Below are 18,327 nucleotides of genomic sequence, written 5' to 3' on the forward strand. Positions count from 1 at the left end.
CCAAGGAAATTTTATGTAATTTTGAAGTGTTCATTCCATTTGTCTAATTATTCAAGTTTTAATGATCTTATTTACTCTCTCGCAAGATAATTTTAATAAAAGTAGCTGCTCTGAATGAATGCACATAAGTATGTGTAACACTCAGAAAAGTATGGAGAAATGAAGAAAAGTGAGCCATCCTGTGAAATGCACCCACCTCTTGTGCGTGCAATCCCATTATCCAAAACAAAAGAACCCGCCACACAAGTGGGAGCTTATAGGCTCTCCGTACATTTGGATTCGACTTTAAGATGGTATAAAAACGATCATCTGCCCTAAGCCAAAAAACAGATGATTTGCTTCATTATAAGCCGAGATATTTGCAACTTAACACATATTACTGTGGATCTTCAAATTTTGCACAATGCGTTTTGGGTATGATCGATATTTCAAATTATAAGCAGTAAGTGGATTATGTTGGAAAAATCAAAATTTCAATCTGTAAATTATTCATTAATGAATGTTCATGCTGAAAATCATCCCCCTAAATCTTAAAATAAAGTCAAAAGTACTGTTTCCATTTTACAGCGGATTTCAATCTATCGTTATCGATGATTAATTGGAAACAGCACTCTCTTTAGGACTTTGGAAGATGATATTCAGCACGAACATTCTTTAATGATCCATCCACAAACTGGAATTCCGATTTTCCTAAAGTAACTCACCGACAGTTGATAAAACGGAATACATCGACCGTACTCAGCGTACAATTTGCAAAAGCTGAAGATCCACTTTAAGAAGGGAGTGTGGAGAAAAGATGGCAGGGCAGAGGAGGATTAGGTATGCGCTACATCGCATTTTATCTCAAGATAAGGAAGCAGACAAGTTTACCGCGCTGGTAAAATCTGAAATGGCATTGAGATGTTGAAACAGATTCAACAGATCGGGCAAGTGGAGGGAAAAGTCGCAGTGTTTGGTACGAGCAGAGTTTCCAAGCATGCACTAAAGCAGATGAGATTGTGAAAAAACTGGGAGGTTAAACGCGAAATTCTTCTGCTGCGCATTAGCATGCGATGAGGAAGTAATGCGCTTGTTCAGTATCAAATATCTCGCCTTCTACCCAACCAAATCACCTAATTTATTGGCTCTGACTTAATGATAAACTTTATAATGATTGCTTAAAGTTTTGTCAAAATGTACAGAGAGCTAGCAAGGCCTCTTTTGTTCGCAGGGTTCTCCCTGTACTATATGCAAAGACGTATTAATTTTTTTCCAAAAATGAGCAGCTTTCTTCCTCTTCTCTTTTTGCTTCTTATACATAAATATTTTTAATAAAAGGAAGAAAAAATGTTTCACTCGCTGTAAAAAAACTTTCAAACACTGTCTCTAATTAGCTGGCATATCACTAGGTATTTAGTTACAGAAATGTTGAAAATTCGTAAGAACTTTTTATTTTCTGTTCACCTTTTTCATTTTGAAGACGAAAATTTTCCATGCAATCTGACTTACATAACGGAAAATCTTAATCATTAAAAAGCACTCAAGAGAAGGGGAATTAAATTTTACCCTCCTCACCAAAGGCAGGCGCAAAAGCATAATAAACACAACAAGCTCTAAACATGTGAGGATTAGATACTTTAATATAATTAACAACTCATGTCTGACTGGAGAAGGAGATTGCAGGAAACTATTTATTGATTCCTCCCAAGCCAGTAACTGGTACCAATGTCTCCACCTGAACCTCTCTCTCTCTCTCTCTCTAATGTCCTCTCAAGGCACAATCCATACCCACGCATTGTTGCTATTTTGGCTTAAGTGTCTTTGTTTCATGACTCCTCATATAATTGACTCTCCATGTTCCTAATTTTACCTTTATTTACTTTTGCACTAACTTGTTGAGTTTTTTGTACATGCCTCTGGCTTTGCAAAGGGTCTGCTATTTTCATTACTCAGCCTTTGTTTATCTGCAATGCTATTTGTATCTCCCGCATTTTCATCAGCAGTTAAATTGAAGTTACTCTTTTTTTAAAGATTCAATTCGACAATTTTTCCTGCCTGTCACGTATTTCCTTCAAATTTTAAGCTCTGAAATCAGAACATGAGCGTTTCTTTTGTCTTCAACGATTAGTTGGATCATACTTCCAGTTAAGTGATTGTGTTGATGTGCCAGTTAAGTTATTTGTTTACCTTTTGGTAGTTGGAACTTGTGTGTATGGCAGTACATAATGTGTCATTAAATTCCAACAAATTAGTCAGTTAGCTAGATGGATTTACAACATGTTTAATCGAAACTTCCATGACTAGAAAATAGTAGGTATCATGCATCGTGATTGATTTTTGGGCCACTGTAAGAAATACTGCAATTATGACTGCAGGTAAGTAACTGTAAGAAACCATAAAGATTTTTCAAAAAAGAGCTTGATTAGGTAGCTCTCTCAATTTTATGAATGGTTTTAATGTCTTTGCTGCTCTTCAATAAAATGAAGTTTTATTTTGCCCATACTTAGTTTTGTGAAGGGGTCAATAAAAATTTTATTTGAACTTGACCTACTTAAAGAAATAGTATTCCTAAAGTAATGATGAATCTCTCATCACACCTGATAAAATTTTTCACATTTTTCTTCTCAAATTTTTTTCTAAAGATATTGAACTTCGAATTTCTAGTTATCTGTCGTACTTTATTTGAAAGTTTGAAGCATTGCCCATGCAAAATAATTCTTACTGTAGGAAATATTACTGATGTTATCAATTAGGGTCCCTAATAATCCATACTGACTAAGACAATATGTCAAAATTGTAAAGCAATCAGGAGGATATGAAAAAATACTATCAAATTCATTGGATTGATGCCTGATATTTAAATTCCAAGAAAAAAAAGCGAAGCTTACACTAACTCGTAAAATTTCCCTAATAGTGGTTGCTTTCTCAGGTTAAAACTTAACACCCCAATGAACACAGATAGATTTTACTTTCCAATAATCAAACAGAAATGTTGAGACGCCCTTTGATTTTTCTTTGACCCGAGACTTCTTGAAATTGCCTAAAGTACAGGGGTTTAAACGCCTTTAAGCAACTCTCAAGGTGGTTTCAATTTCGAGGTACGTTTTAAAATCTCGGTTTTGAACCATCATTAAAAATATCTTGCTATCATTGTTCTTTAGCTGCCACATTTAGAAGGAGATTCATTTTCTTTCAATAATTTCTCATTTAATTTTAAAATCTAATGTATTAAATTTTGTATCTTCGTTTCAGTGAAAAATATCTAAATATGCCTAATCTGTGTGAAGATTGTGTCCATCTCCACAAATCCAATGAAACGAGGCACTGGTGATGGGTGGGATTCTGTGCGGAGGCGCACGCTCTTCCGTTCAAACTGGCTCGATCTTGGACCGTGTCATTTCACAAGCATCGAACGAAGATGATTGTCTACTGTATCGACTTGCCAACTATAAAAATGGTGGTGAGCTCATTGATGCATACAACATTGGAGGCCAAGTCGAGGTTGAGAAGCTTATCAAAGAGCAGTTTGGAGTTCTCATGTACAATGATGGCAAAGGACAGATCATCAAAAGAGCAGAGTATTTACGTTGGAAGTTCAGAGATCAGCAACAGGTGAATTTTTCTCCTGTCTAATATCTACCGCTCTTCACAATTTGGGGCCACATTGTTTTCAGTTAATTATTTCTGTGCTATCCTAAACTTAAAATTCAACCTGTTAGTATATTAGATGTTAGACAATATTCTTTCTTTTGGGACAAAGGTGTCATGAGGTGTACTTTTTGACAATTATATTTGAGAGGAAAAATCGCAGGATGAAATGAAAAATTTTCTCTCAAAGAAATATGTATTTTACTCTTTAAAAGATTTCCAGAACTTCTAAACTGCAGCTTTTTTCTAACAGAAACTGAGATTCTATCCCTCGCTAAATGAACCATCTCATCACCTTTCATAGTTGTTGGAAGGCTATTACCTGTATTAGTTTCAGTAGGTATCAAGTGAATACACAAATTTTTGTTTGCTCCTTTCCCTATCAGCCAGTGTCCCTCTCCCAATTTATTTTCATTAATTCCATTTTTTATTGAACAAGATAACTACTCAGTAAATATTTCTGCAATAAGTTCCATCACCAATTGATGCGTGGGTGTGCTGCTAATTTTTATTTTTATAGAGGAAAGTAATGGATGATTTCTGTTCTGTTTTTTATTTTTTTGTTTTAGAAAAATCTAAAATCATAGAGAATATTCTGTAAAAATTTCGACGAAATGAGTGCATTTGATTGGAGTAAAATGTCGGCAAAAATTCTGAGACACTGTAACAGAGAAATGGCTATCGTGTCTCTTGTTAAATTTGATGAGGAATCCATCAAAATGCGTCTGTAAATGTTCAGAATTGAGATTAACAAAATTTTGTTCCCATGAACTTCACATCTAATCTCCAGAATGCTTAAATCTTATACATGTGTATATTTTAGGAGAGCGGAAAATGATTTCTTAGTCCATGATACTTTATTTTCATGCGTCATCATGATAGTATTTTTTTTTTTTCTAGGTAACTCTACCTATTGAAGCATCTCTGAGTCCTCATGATCCCCTCGCCAAATGGGAGGACCATGAAGCTTGCTGGCAAATGCAGTACAGAGGCTCCTTGGGTGAAACCTTATTACACGTCTTGATAATCTGTGACACAAAAACCAACACTCGCCTGGCCCGCACATTGCTTAAGTGCTTCCCTCGATTGGCTCAAGATATTGTAGAAGGAGAAGAGTATCTTGGTAAGAGTTGTAATTATTATTTAAACAATTCTCATAGATCCATGAATGGACAGTATCACTCCAAAAAAAGAAAAAATAAAGAATGCTACAAGTGTTGGCAGCTCCTTCTTTTCTAGTACTGTCTGAGTCTTCAAAGGAGTGTGGTTGTCAGCTTGTATCCATGGTAAAAGTTTTCCATCATTTAGAGTCTCTCGCATATCTTTCAAGATCAGGGAAATAAGTGAAATAACATTTTTTTGGCAAAACTATAATTCTCATGACAAGAATTAAGAATCTATCCGCTGCTGGAAGTAGAGATTAAACTTGCCGTTTTATGTATCATCAACAAATATAAGCGTAAAAATACTTTTGCACAGCATAGAGAATCCATTATGGGGTTGTCTCATCAGTTTTAAAAATTATAATCAACTAATCATCGATTTAACTCAAATTTTTCTTCTTCAGGTGCCAGTGCTCTTCATCTTGCTATTGCATACAATAATAACGAATTAGTCCAGGATTTGGTAGAAGCAGGAGCAAATGTCAATCAAAGAGCAATAGGTGAATAAATGAATCATCTAATACCTGAAAAACTTTGATGAGCACTCATTCCCATGAATCCAGTGTTGCTTCCTATGCATACATTCATGACCAAGCCCTAAAGCCTAGCTCTCAACTCAATGTTGTGAATTTTCTAGCATTTTTTATTCTCAAGTCAAAAATTGACCAACGTCCTTTCTCAACAACTTTTTTAATGTTTAATTTTTTCTTATTCCTATGTGAAAAAAACTCAGTAAAAATGTCCAACTGTAAAATTGGTTAACTTCTCTTTTAAACAACATGAAAAGAGCATAGAAAATTTGAAATGATTTTGATGTGCATTTTAGAGTTTACATTATTTTTTGTAGACGACAAGCAAACCCATCGGTTAAGTACCAAAGTCACAGGAACTAACTAGGTATTTGAGGAGTTCCACTGTTATTCCTTAATAACAAAATATTTTAAAATAATAAGTTTGTTAATATCAGATTTGGCTGAGTTAACCACTTTCAACATCATCTTTACTTCTTCCAACATTGTTTACTATCTTCTGATCTCACATTGACATTATTCTCACTAGAAACCTCTTCTGAGTTAGCTCAGAAGGTATACATTTTTTCTTGAATTAGATCCAAATCATTGTCTTACATTCTGAATTTTCCTGATTTTGCAGGTAGCTTTTTCCTGCCCAAAGATCAGCAAAGACCGAGACCTGCTAAACACACAGATTACGAAGGTTTGGCTTACCTCGGAGAATTTCCTCTTTCGTGGGCAGCCTGTTGCGCCAATGAATCAGTTTACAATCTACTTCTGGATTCAGGAGCCCATCCAGACATGCAGGACACTTTTGGGAATATGATTCTGCACATGGTTGTCGTTTGTGACAAGTTGGTAAGAATTAAAACTTGTGTCAATTAAATTTTTCATCTTATTTTATCTTTAAAGAAAAAGAAGAAGAAATACATTTGACTGCAACTGTGTCATGGGTATTAGTCCTCATAGTTGATAATTGTGTTTCCGGTAGGAACTGTGAAAAGAGGAAAGTACAAGTAGGCATTTTGGCAATAATTTGACCCCAAGACACAAAAAATCACGAAGCTCTTCCCTTAAAGTGCAAGAACTGCAAAATTTAACTTTAGAGTACATGTAAAAATTCCAGAAGGCCCCCTTTTCCAAATACTTACTTGTTTTCAGAAGAAAGTACTCTTTTTGGTACTGGAGTCATCCAATATGGCCTTTTACATCACGTATAATGTGGAGAACATATTATTTCCCCATATTATTTTTATTATTATTGTATTCTATGTACATTTTTATATGCTCTCCTTGTTTTGAAGTGAAAGCAAGAGATAATGTGATCAGGGAAAGCTAACCGCATCACAAAGTTAACAGAGGCCCATGCAGGAAACAATATTTCTTTATTCTTACAGATGTCGGAAGGCATTTTCCATCAAAAATTTAATCTTGATAATTTTAACAATCTCCTTTGCTCTATATTGCACTTCTGAACAGTTTTCACGTAGAAGACAATAAGCTTACTCGCAGATTCAGGCACCAATTCTGATGTCTTTTCCTATCTCTAAGTTCAGTTTCTCTCAATGGCAAGATAAAAAAGGGACTGTAACAAATCGTCATCCCTCTTCCAGAGAGAAGGATACATAATTATTATTTTTTGTCTCCAGGACATGTTTGGTTATGCTTTGAGACATCCAAAACTGCCAGCCAGTAATGGTATTACCAACACAGCTGGTCTCACGCCTCTCACATTAGCCTGCAAGTTGGGCCGTGCAGAAGTTTTTCGTGAAATGTTAGAACTGAGCGCAAGGGAATTTTGGAGGTATAGCAACATAACATGCTCAGCGTACCCTTTAAATGCTCTGGATACCCTGTTACCTGATGGACGAACTAGTGAGTATTATGTATACTTCTTTCATTTTTCTCTTCACAAAGGAAAATGTAGGGAGATATGAATACCAGAATGGCCCTTATTTCATGATTATTCAAAATTTTATTGGAACGAATGTGCAATTTTTAACTTTTTGGTGTATGATGAAGAGAAAAAATAAGTTTTAGCAATGTCATATCACCCCTTAATAGTTATACTGTTGGAGCAAACTGCAAATTGTATTTTCGTACGACTAAGCCAAAGTTTCGGCATTAAGTTGGTGACTGAAACTTTTGAAATTCGACTTTTAAATACACTTTAATTTATTTTGCTCCTATCCTCTATTATTATTCTAGACTGGAATTCTGCTCTGTTCATCATTCTTAATGGTACCAAAGAAGAACATCTAGACATGTTAGATGGTGGAATCATTCAACGATTACTGGAGGAAAAGTGGAAAACGTTTGCAAGAGTAAGTTTAGTTTACTATTTTCTGATAGCAGTAGTATTAAAAGCACATTGGTAATATTGAAAAATCATTTGCTCAAGCTTCAAAGTAATGAAATTAGTATGCATGGGAAAATATTTTCTAATAAAGCTCATGACTTTTAACAGTTTTTCCTTTTACTTTAAATCTTATTAAAGTGAATGAGCTCTTTTATCAGACTGTGATAGAAGCTCCAGGATAGATAATCTGCAGATATATTACAACTTATCTCTTTTCCTGGTATCAGTTGTTGTTGTTATTTACTCGTTATTTTTTATTGGAGAAATCTTCATTTTTTTGGTGAGCTCAGCAAAAAGTATCTAAAATCTGAATAATTATTTGCTCCTTTGTCAATGGCTAGCTTACTCAGAAAAGAACAGAAAATTGAACTTCAAATAATGTGCAAAATTGATGCGTAAGCAGGCAATGGAAACATTTTCCCTCATTAGGTTCCCATTAAAGAAAAGTTAAGGAGCCCAATAATTTTCAAAAATGTTTGTAGAAATGAGCATTATTCAAAATTTGTATTTCTGGCACTGTGAGTAATACTTTTTGCACTGTAGATGACACCTTAGCTATCTTGGTAAAATCAATTACTTTAAAAATTAATATTAGGTTTTTAGTCAGGAGTTTCGGTGCAAGGTTAGCAACATTTGCTCATTGACTGTTTCAGCGCCAGTTTTTAAAGCGGCTGGCAATTTTGTTTCTCCACCTTCTCATGCTAAGTATGGCCGTATACCTGAGACCAGTGGACAGGGAGCAGCCTCTTATAGGAGGAGATGACTGGTCAGATATTGCGCGATACGGTTTTGAAGTTGGCACTATCATGGGCGTTTTATCGTATCTAGTTGTACAACAAGGTGGGGAGATTAAGAATCAAGGTCTTGGAAGTTTTTTGAAGCAATTGGTAAGAAGCATTCTTATTTTTTTTTGTTTTTGGTCGCTGTATCTGAATCAGCAGCCTCAAACAGGGATAGAATGATGTTGTGTCAGCTAAGTGCCGGATAGGAAAAGAAAAAACATTGTTATTTGTGAGTGGAAAATCTTACATTTTATCAAACCAATATCAAAATTTTTCAGTGTTTCGGGGCAAGCGTCAGTGCCAGATGTTGAAAGTGCGCCACAATACCTGTTCATAGATGATATTAACTAATAATCTCAAGGCAAGTTTATTTTGTCTATGAATTTACGTAATTCCTTACTCTTGACCTTAATGACAAAGCAAAGACACCAAAAGCTTTGATAGTTAAGGTTCTCTTAAAATTTACTCATGTTTTTTTATTGAGCATTTGACTACCACGCTGCTATTCTTTCTCTGTCGAAGATTGTTAACTCAGATTCAGTGCTCAAAAAGAAAACAATAAAATAACATTAAAATTTACACTAATACTAAACTTAATACTAAATGTAAGTTATCACTTCATACTAAATTTTATACTAAATTTTCCTTTATATTACATTTTCTTTCGCAATTATAGGCTTACTCTTCATCAAACATGTTTTACTACCTGAAACATTCTCAGAATGTTTTCTAACCACTGGCTCATAGAGGCTTAGAACGATTCATCGAAGATTTGTTTTCCAATCTTATAATTTTCAATGAGAGTCTACCCCCCCCCCCCTCCAACTTCCGATATTTATCCTCCAGAAATGCAATTATTGCGATTTAGGCTGAGTTTAATAGAAATGCATAAAGTTACATTTTAGACGGCAATTAGTTGTTAGTTTATTTTAAATTTAAACAGTCATGCATGCATTTACTCCTGTTGAGAACTTCAAGTCAAGTAAAAAGTATTTCAAACGTGAAACTAGCCTTGAAACTTTTTCCTTAACATCAAATCTCATAAAACTTCAAACCTCTTTTCTCCATTCAAACTTGATGCGGGGTGCACTTTGATTAAACTTGGTCCATTTGTTTCCTCCAAACGAAAGTAGCATTATCACCACTGATCAGGTACATATGACAATTTTCTGATCTTATTGTATGTTTTATTTGTTTTACAGATGGCAGAACCAGCCAAAGCAATATTCCTTGTTTCAAATCTTCTAATTCTGGCTTGCATCCCTTTTCGGATGGCAGGGGACTCGCAAACAGAAGAGGCTATTTTAATTTTAGCCGTTCCTGGGTCATGGTTTCTACTAATGTTTTTTGCTGGGTTCGTAAATTTCTACCTCTTTCAGATAAATTCTCTATCGGTCCAATAAAAAAATTGTTGAAAATTGAAAAGTTGAACATCGGTTCATGACATAAATGTCTACGGGAGAAAAAAGATTATGAATTTTTACCAACAGCCATTTTTGTCAGTGTTTGCATGTATAATTTGATGAATGATTTGAGGTCAGGTCATTATTACAGATTATAACCAGAAAAATTTTTAGAGGTAAGTAATCTATTTTACAACATACGCAAGTGAATATATAAGGAAGATAATAATTGAGAAGCTTTCCAGAAAAAGGGCACATAGCAAAAAATCACGTTTGAGAAAAATGTATTCAAAGTTTCCATCCTTATTCTATGGCCACTGACGGTGACTTAAGTTCGAAATTGGGAGTCCAAGCTGCGATGTGAGTTATCATCGGTGACCGAAAAGTAATGATGGGAACTTAAGATGCTCTTTTCTCATACGTGATTTATTGCTGTGTGCCTTTTTTCCAGAAAGCTCCTCAATTAATTTTTATTGATTGGAAAAATTTGAATAAAGTGATTAAAATTTTCTTTTCCGGAATTTTCTTCACGTCAAAATGTTGGAGAGAAACATGCTACCACAAAAAAAAAAAATTAAAATAAATGTCTCAGCTGCAGTGCTAGATTCTAACAGTAAAATCGATGTTAAAAAAGCTGATCTTCTCGTAGGACATGTGTTCTCGAACGCAAACACTCATGGATGTGATTATTGGATGTCTTCTTTCTTTGAAAACAAATATATCTTTTAATCATGCATTGATTATCTAAAATATAAAATAACATTACAATTTCGTGAATATTTTATGGTGTTTATTAGTTAATTTTACGTCAAAGCCAAGCTTTCTATTTGTAAATATCTAATTTGGTCTATGGCACACTACACTTAACTTCTTAAATACAGTGTTTTTGTTTTTTTCATATATAATGGCAGCATATGTCCATCATTTTATAAAATTTGAATGCAGCATTAATTTTTGAATTAGTTGTACGTAAGCTAGTCCTTGAACTCCCCAGTGAGTTCCTTGAGTCCTTTCTGAGCTCTCCAGAGTAACAGTAATTCGATTTTACCCCCACACCTTTTTATTAATGTATCATTTTTACTATCTAACTTTTTAATCTTGCCCAGAAGTAACAGCTGAAGCATAAAAGTGTGCAAATCATACTGAGATTATGAATATTAAGATTTGTTAGATTCCTTGTAAGTTAAAACATGGAAGAAACAAGCTAATATCGGTGTTCATGAGTTTCATTTTATTTCTTCATATTTTTTAGGGCTGTGCGGCTGACTGGTCCCTTTGTTACAATGATCTACAGTATGATTACTGGTGATATGTTTACGTTTGGAATTATCTACTCAATTCTTTTGTTTGGGTTCTCTCAGTCATTCTATTTCTTGTACAAAGGCTCGCCAAATGTGAAGCAAACTTTATTTCACTCTTATCCAACAACTTGGATGGCTCTCTTCCAAATTACTTTGGGTGACTATAATGTGAGTCTCAATGATGTCTATTTTTGTACTTTTGTGGAGTTAAATTGATAATTAGAATTTGAAATTGTAGTGTATATTCTGACCATCAATGATTTTCTCAGATTTGAAGGCTTATATTTCAAAGAATTTTGACTATTCCTGACCGAATTTTTTGTGGCATGTAGCGCACAATCTAGACTGCTGTTTGAAAAATGAAAGTAAAAATTGGAGTCATAGATTTTGGAAAGTGGGAGCACAAAGTGAGAGTCAAATCATGTCCATCTTTTATAACTCGAATAGGTTTGAGGCAATCAAGCTGAAATTTTATGGCATGTAAGTCTTAGAAAAGACTCGGTCGGTATTGATTTGGAGCGCAATCAGCCCAACCGATTAAAAATAGCAAGTTTTGAAAGTTTGGGCGTGATCGGGGGAAGGGGGTTGTCTGAGTCATTCATTGAAAAACGGACACTACCTCTCAAATAATACACTCACTTTCTGCAAATTGGGATGTGATGAAAAATTGAAAGTTATTTATTTCACTACAAGAAATGTCAATAAAAGAAGCCCTCACTATGATTGGACATATTTATGCTAAAAAAAACTATGTTGCAAGCAAAGTCTATATGTATATAGTTTCTTCTGGCATAAATAAGTTCATTTAGTAGAAAGACCAGGCTATGTATGCAACACTAGCGTGCTTTATCAATAATTTACCATGTAACCATAGCTAATCACAACCTGTGTTACCTGGTTGCAACTTTTTTCTCTAGAATTTTCTGTGGCAAGTCAGGATATCTCTCTCTCTCTCTCTCTAACGTGAACATATTTGGTTTTTATTTTCTGTGCAATTGTGTTGTATTGATTTTTCTTAATTTTTCAGTATCCAGAGTTGGCTTTCACCGTGTATCCAACTCTGAGCAAGATAGTTTTCACTAGTTTCATGGTTCTGGTGCCGATCTTGCTGCTGAACATGTTGATCGCTATGATGGGTAACACCTACGCTCATGTCATAGAACGCAGTGAAAAGGAATGGATGAAGCAAGTAATTACAACTTATTCTTATCTCTTAGTATTGCTTCACTTTTAAGATTCAAGTACTCCAAGAAACTTAAATATGGGGATAGCCAGAGTATTACTTGCGGGAAGGAACAAGGCCTCTATTCTATTTTCTGAGAAGCTTGGAGAGGTCTCTTGAAAATATTTCTGAAACAAATTATCCGTTTCTGATGCATTTAAAGTTCGACCCAATGCTATGCAAGTTCTGCACAGTTGCGATTCTATCAAGTCAGCAACGTTGGGTTTAATCCACTTAAATGCAAATAAAACAGTTAATGTATGTCAAGTAGAGCTGTGCGATTTGGGATTTTTGAATTCGATTATAACTAACGAAATTAATTGCGATTACAGATTTATAGTGAAATAGAAGCCTTCCTAGAACTTTCTTCTCTTCTCCTGCAGTGTTTGAAATTTTTTCAGTGGGCGAAAATTGTCGTTGCTCTGGAGCGAGCTGTTCCCGCAGCAGATGCGCATAACTATTTGCAAGAGTACAGCATAAAACTAGGGCCTGGCGATGATCCATCAACGGAACAAAGAGGTGTCATGGTAATCAAAAGTAAGAGCAAAACACGTGCCAAGCAAAGAAAAGGAGCTGTATCCAACTGGAAGGTGTGTAATTTGCTGTTGTACTGGGTGATTGGCAATGGATTATATTAATAGAAATTTAATTGATCTGCACTCGAAATGATGAAAAATTAAATACAAGAAAAAAACGAAGTTCAGTACATTTACTCTGCTTCGTAAATCTTTGAATCTGCACACAGTTTTCTCTGGTGGCACAAATGTTTTGCAACTTGGTCAGCAAAACAGATTTCCTTAAATCTTTGTAATCTTTAATATTTCATTTTTAATTCAGCAAAATCCTGGCAGAAATTTCATATTTAGGCAGAAATTATTCAAGCTCAATTATACCATCTAAGTGAAAATTTTCATCTTTGTTACAAATGAATTCTTTTTAAACTCTAGTCACCAACATCTTCCCTAAAAAATTACCCATGAGTTTAAATTGGTATCAACATACTCTCCATGGATATTAATCCAGAAAGAAAAAGATAGTTTTGTAATGTTCCAGGGGTATATTTTTTCTTTTCATCAAAAATGTTCTCCTCCTCCCTCCATAATCTTTGTAATACTTCTTCCTGTTTACTTCCTCTTCGCCCAACTCTTCTCACTCAGCTTGTTGTTTATATTTATGTGACCTTAAATTGTTAACTCACTTCGATTAAATTTTTATCTTATCACAGCGAGTTGGTAAAGTCACCATCAATGAATTACGGAAGCGAGGAATGACAGGTGAACAGCTGAATCGAATCATGTGGGGACGAGCTTCCATATCGACACCAGTTCGACAGCCTGCCATGTAAGTATAGTACCTGAGAGTTACATGATACACTTTGTCGTAGTTCATGCAGTGAGTGACTTAGATTGTCCGCGAATTTTTGCATTGCCTTGAGCTCCAGCATCCGTTCCATTACCAGTAACCGATTACATATTCAAGACATTATGATAGTGGAATTCCCAAACTTTGTATCTCGGTTTGCGACATTGCAGGTGTCAATGGTGTCATTCTTTATTTTTTCAGAGGAAAATTACTCAATGTTGTCTCTCTAAAACTTTCGTGATTTCTTTTTTTAGTATGAAGTATATTCCGTGATAATTTCAAGGAATGATGTAGATTTGCTCTCAATAAAAAAGTGAAGTATGAGAGAAGATTTTAAAATACCGCAATCAAGATACGTTGTTTAATTTTGCCATCGATTAGCTTCGTATCTAGGAGAATCCATCTTTGTCTTTGAGGCTCCCTGCAGTAAGGTTTCTGAAAATATGATGTTTCCGTAGCCATAAGAATGGCTAAAAGTGAAATACTGTCGTTAAAAGAGGAAAACAGATTGAAATGTTCAAAATCTTAATTGATTAGAGACATTCTTCAGAATATAGTCTTCATTAATTTCTGAAACTTTATCATGAAGAGCATGAGCGGTTGCAACTTAAGGCTGTCTCTAATGTTTCTAATGAGTTCCCTAAAATGGATGAACTCCACCTTTTTACCATTATTATTATCTAAATGGCACCGCTTGGCTAGTACGGACAAAGTATCATTCTTGCCCAACTCTGAAGGACCTTCATAGATCATCATCATCCCTGTCCCTCAATAGGACATGGATGTTGACAAGGGAAAGAACAGGAGGAGAGTGAGTGTAGCTGTTGAGCATCTGTTTGTTTATTTTTAAAGATTGCTCCCTCCATTCACCCTCTAAAAATAATAGGATTTTTAGGGATAAAAAATATTGGATTTTTTGTTCATCCTTAGGGCTCTATTACTTGAAGATAGTGAAGAAGAAAATGCTGCAAACAATACTGGCCCATTTGGTGGAGCGCTGACAGCTGCCTTGGACGTAATGGCCTTCACCCACGACATAGACTTAAATATTGGTCAAACGCCGGTCACCGTTCCTGGCCTTGGTGGTAAGATCAGCTTCCATTTTTTATTTGATTTCATATCATTTTTAGGCATAACAACTTCTTAACGTATTCATACAATGCTGATTTGGGGGATCGCTCAAAACTATAGTTCTGTAGGAGTGATTAAGGTGCATTCTGATGTTTCGCCAAGCTGCTCAATGAGCAATCATCAATGCTAGCTTTGTGCGGCGACTTAGGCAAACAATTACATGCTCGTAACAAAACTCATTGAACGCCAGCTAGACGGGCTGGTCAAGCGCACTTTTATCCTGGAAACAATGCTAACATGATATCTGGGTTTCATAGTCAGTCTTTAGAATATAATATTTTTCTCATTAATGAGAGTGGTTTTGCATGTTTTTAGGTGTTTCCGTTCGCACTGGTGGAGCTGAAGGTCTTCCTCCAGAACAACCATTCCATGACCCATTCCGGCAGCTGGTGATTGAAGCAGAAAATCCTCATATTGATGAATCCGAATTAGCAGCTCTTGCAAATGCTGCTGCAATGTCCGTTGTTGCGCCTGATGTGAGTAAGGTCCTCAAGTGATAGAATCTGTTTTTCAAGGATCTTTCTATAAATTACAGTATATATTTTTTCAGATGAAAAAATTAAAAACTAAGAAGTGGCCCGAACTGTATGTAACAAGGTGAAGAAATGGTGCTGGGTCCACTCCATTTCGGGGGGAAACAAAGCCAAGAAATACCAAAAATTAAAATTAGAGTCAAAAATAAATTTTTAGAACTCTAATGCGCACCAGTACGAAACTGAGGGGGGAGAGTGTTCAGCTCAGGCAGTTTGCATTGGAATATTAAGTTGGAGTCACGCCGAGAGATCTATACCAGTTTGAGCCTTACTAGACCTCATCAGCAGATCACACTCGGCAGTGAGACCAACTAAACAAGCCGCAAAATCCAAGATGGCATTAAAACGCGGTCATGGATATGACCCAAGGCATGACACAAAAGTGTGATCCTCCTTTATTTTTAAATTTTTTTTTGAATTTTTCAGGATATTCCGACTCCTGTGGTTACACCTGAGCCTGTATCTGCATTACCTCGATTGCCCTCTCTTCACCTAGAACCAAGTGACAGCGATGGACTTGGAGGTTAGTATGCCTACAGAGAATTTCAGAAGGTGCATACAAATTAACCTAAAATTCTTGTCTCATGCTTTTACCCAAAATTGAAAAATTTAATAATTTTAATTTCTTTTTTTCCTTTTTTAAAATAGTTCGACGGTGTAAGTCGGCAATCACATAACTCATTTGCGGTGTCTGAAAATCTCCGCCTCTTTGTTATTTTTCTAAAAGAGAACAAATCGACATCATTCCTTGAAGTTTATGCAGAATTTCCTTCGCCCAGAGAAGAAAAATGACGGAAGTTTCAAAGAATGGCAATTCTTTGAGTTTTCAATTGAGTAGTTTTCCGTTTAAAAAATAAAGTATGAAAGGAAGTCTGCGACGTCACAAACCGAGTTATGTGATTGCCGACTTACACCATCGAATTGTAACTCTTGTTCCACCATTAGTTTTATGCATTTGTAGAGAGGAAGAGAAAAAATAAATGCATTTTTTAAAACAAAATTAATGATTGAAAGTTATTTAAAGCCATTTTAACATCAAATTATTACTTCATGTTTTTCAGATGGACCTCTTCTTGGAAGAGGTAGTCGTGTGCGCAGAGTTCGTTCTGCACATCTGAAGCAGCAAAAAGCATCTTCTACGAATGGGAATGGCTATTCAGACAGACAAAGACTTTTTTCATCTAAGAATGAAGACTCAAGTTCAAATACTTCATTAGATTTCGACCTGACAAATCCTCCTTCTCAACTGAGGCTCACTCCACCTCCTAGACCGGTAACAGCTGAAATTGTGGCTGTAAATCCAAAGAAATACATAGGTGGAAACAGTCAAGAGAGGTTAAGACCAAAAACAGCTAAAGTCAACAGGTGTGTATGTACCAGATTTCTACTTTAACTTAAAATTTTACAACCACCATTTTTGAGTATTTTTATGTAATTTCACGATACACTTTTTTTAATATAGAATTTGTCTGTGTGCTGGATTTTTTTAAAACAAAGTTAAAGATACTTATTCTCATCACACCCCTCTATTCATTGAAAATCCTTGAATTCAATACCTTGCCGTTCCTGCGCTGCTCCCATAACCAGCTTCTCTCTCTTGGGACCCATTTTCTATGTTCTTCTACCCATTTTCGCACGATGTAAGCCACATCTTCTGCATCTTGACTATTACGACCTGATCATAGGCAAGGCATAGAATGTAAAGGGTCCGTCCACCAGGGAGTGGAACGCCCATCCCGGCTCACTTCCTTCCATTAATTATTCTATATCTTTCATTTGTCTTTTTATAAAAGTGAAAAAAAGAAGTTTTTAATGGACATTAGCTCATTTTTAATTTCAGGGTTGCGCCAACCCCCGATGTTCCTGTGCGTCGAGGGATTTCTGCTAATGGTATCCCAGAATCACTGCCGTCTCCACCTGATCCACTAGAGCCATGGAGCACTCGTAATATCGTCAATATGAATGCAATTCTTGCATGGCAGCAAAGTGATCAGGATAGTTTGTAATTAAATTTTTATAAGAATATGAGGACTTATCTGTAACAAGAACGGATGTCAAGTTTTCACATTGTGAGAAAATAGCATTTGAAGTTTTCGAAGCTTTGCACTTTGCCGCCCGTAGAACCGAGAGGATTTTCATAAAGATTTTCATGAAGAGCAACCCTTCCTGTAAAAAACACACGTTTTGCTATCTATGTAAGTGAAAAATCGAAGGAGTAACAGCGATTCGAAAAAAATGTGACATCCGCTGTTTTTACTGAAAATGTTTTTTTACGCATGAAACAAAGTCTTCAGGATGGTTAAGGCTGGTGAAACGATTGAAATGAACCAAAAGTAAGTCAATGCTGAGTCATTTAATACAATTGAACGAAAAACTAGACCGTTTGTAACTTCTAGAACAAAAATAAGGAACAAATTATAAAATCAGTTAAAAAATCAATAATTCTGGCGAGACTGTCCCGATACATATAATTTGAGTGTCAGCTATGGCCCATGGTCGGTGCGCGGGCAGTTATCGCAAGTGGATTCGAATCTCTGCCATGTCCTGCCGCGCCGGCGGGAGAGAACAGTGGATTCTCAGATCCGCTGTTTTTAGAAATAACATGGTTTTCAGTTCCCATCTCGCCGAAAAATTGTCCTAGAAGTCTGAAACTTTGCACAGGCATTCTTAAGGGTTCCAGCATTTGAAAAAAGCGTTTGCCCTAAAAATGGCGGATGTCAGCGACCGCTGTTGTTACATATAAGTCCTCATATGTTAATTTATTTACCCACTTATTCCAACACTCCTCGTTCACTTTTCAATGTTTAAAATTATTATTTTTATTTGCTCTTTTTTATCCAAATAAATGAAGGTAGTCAAACAATTTTGAGTTACAAATTTTTTCAGTTATCCCTAAAAATTATGAGGCGTCTTAATGCAACTCATTACCGAT

General features: G+C 35.6%; 1 protein-coding gene across 2 annotated transcripts; it reads left to right on the forward strand.

Annotated features, from left to right (window-relative positions):
• Positions 1-83: 83 nt before the first annotated feature.
• Positions 84-18,258, forward strand: iav (transient receptor potential cation channel subfamily V iav). Of its 2 annotated transcripts, XM_019058293.2 has the most exons (18): positions 84-2,354; positions 3,232-3,591; positions 4,528-4,750; positions 5,195-5,290; positions 5,943-6,160; positions 6,952-7,177; positions 7,511-7,626; positions 8,315-8,548; positions 9,646-9,797; positions 11,099-11,315; positions 12,175-12,336; positions 12,771-12,959; positions 13,595-13,710; positions 14,662-14,816; positions 15,178-15,338; positions 15,822-15,918; positions 16,457-16,760; positions 17,236-18,258. In XM_019058293.2, the coding sequence occupies exons 2-18, from the start codon at positions 3,310-3,312 to the stop codon at positions 17,399-17,401; spliced, it is 3,114 nt and encodes a 1,037-aa protein (XP_018913838.2). In that variant the 5' UTR covers positions 84-2,354; positions 3,232-3,309; the 3' UTR covers positions 17,402-18,258. The 2 variants fall into 2 exon arrangements, with proteins under 2 accessions (XP_018913838.2, XP_072152282.1); XM_072296181.1 differs by lacking the exon at positions 84-2,354 and having other exon boundaries at positions 2,847-3,591.
• The last annotated feature ends 69 nt before the right edge of the window (positions 18,259-18,327 follow it).

The sequence above is a fragment of the Bemisia tabaci genome, chromosome 2, assembly GCF_918797505.1.
Source record: "Bemisia tabaci chromosome 2, PGI_BMITA_v3".
Classification (NCBI taxonomy): domain Eukaryota; kingdom Metazoa; phylum Arthropoda; class Insecta; order Hemiptera; family Aleyrodidae; genus Bemisia; species Bemisia tabaci.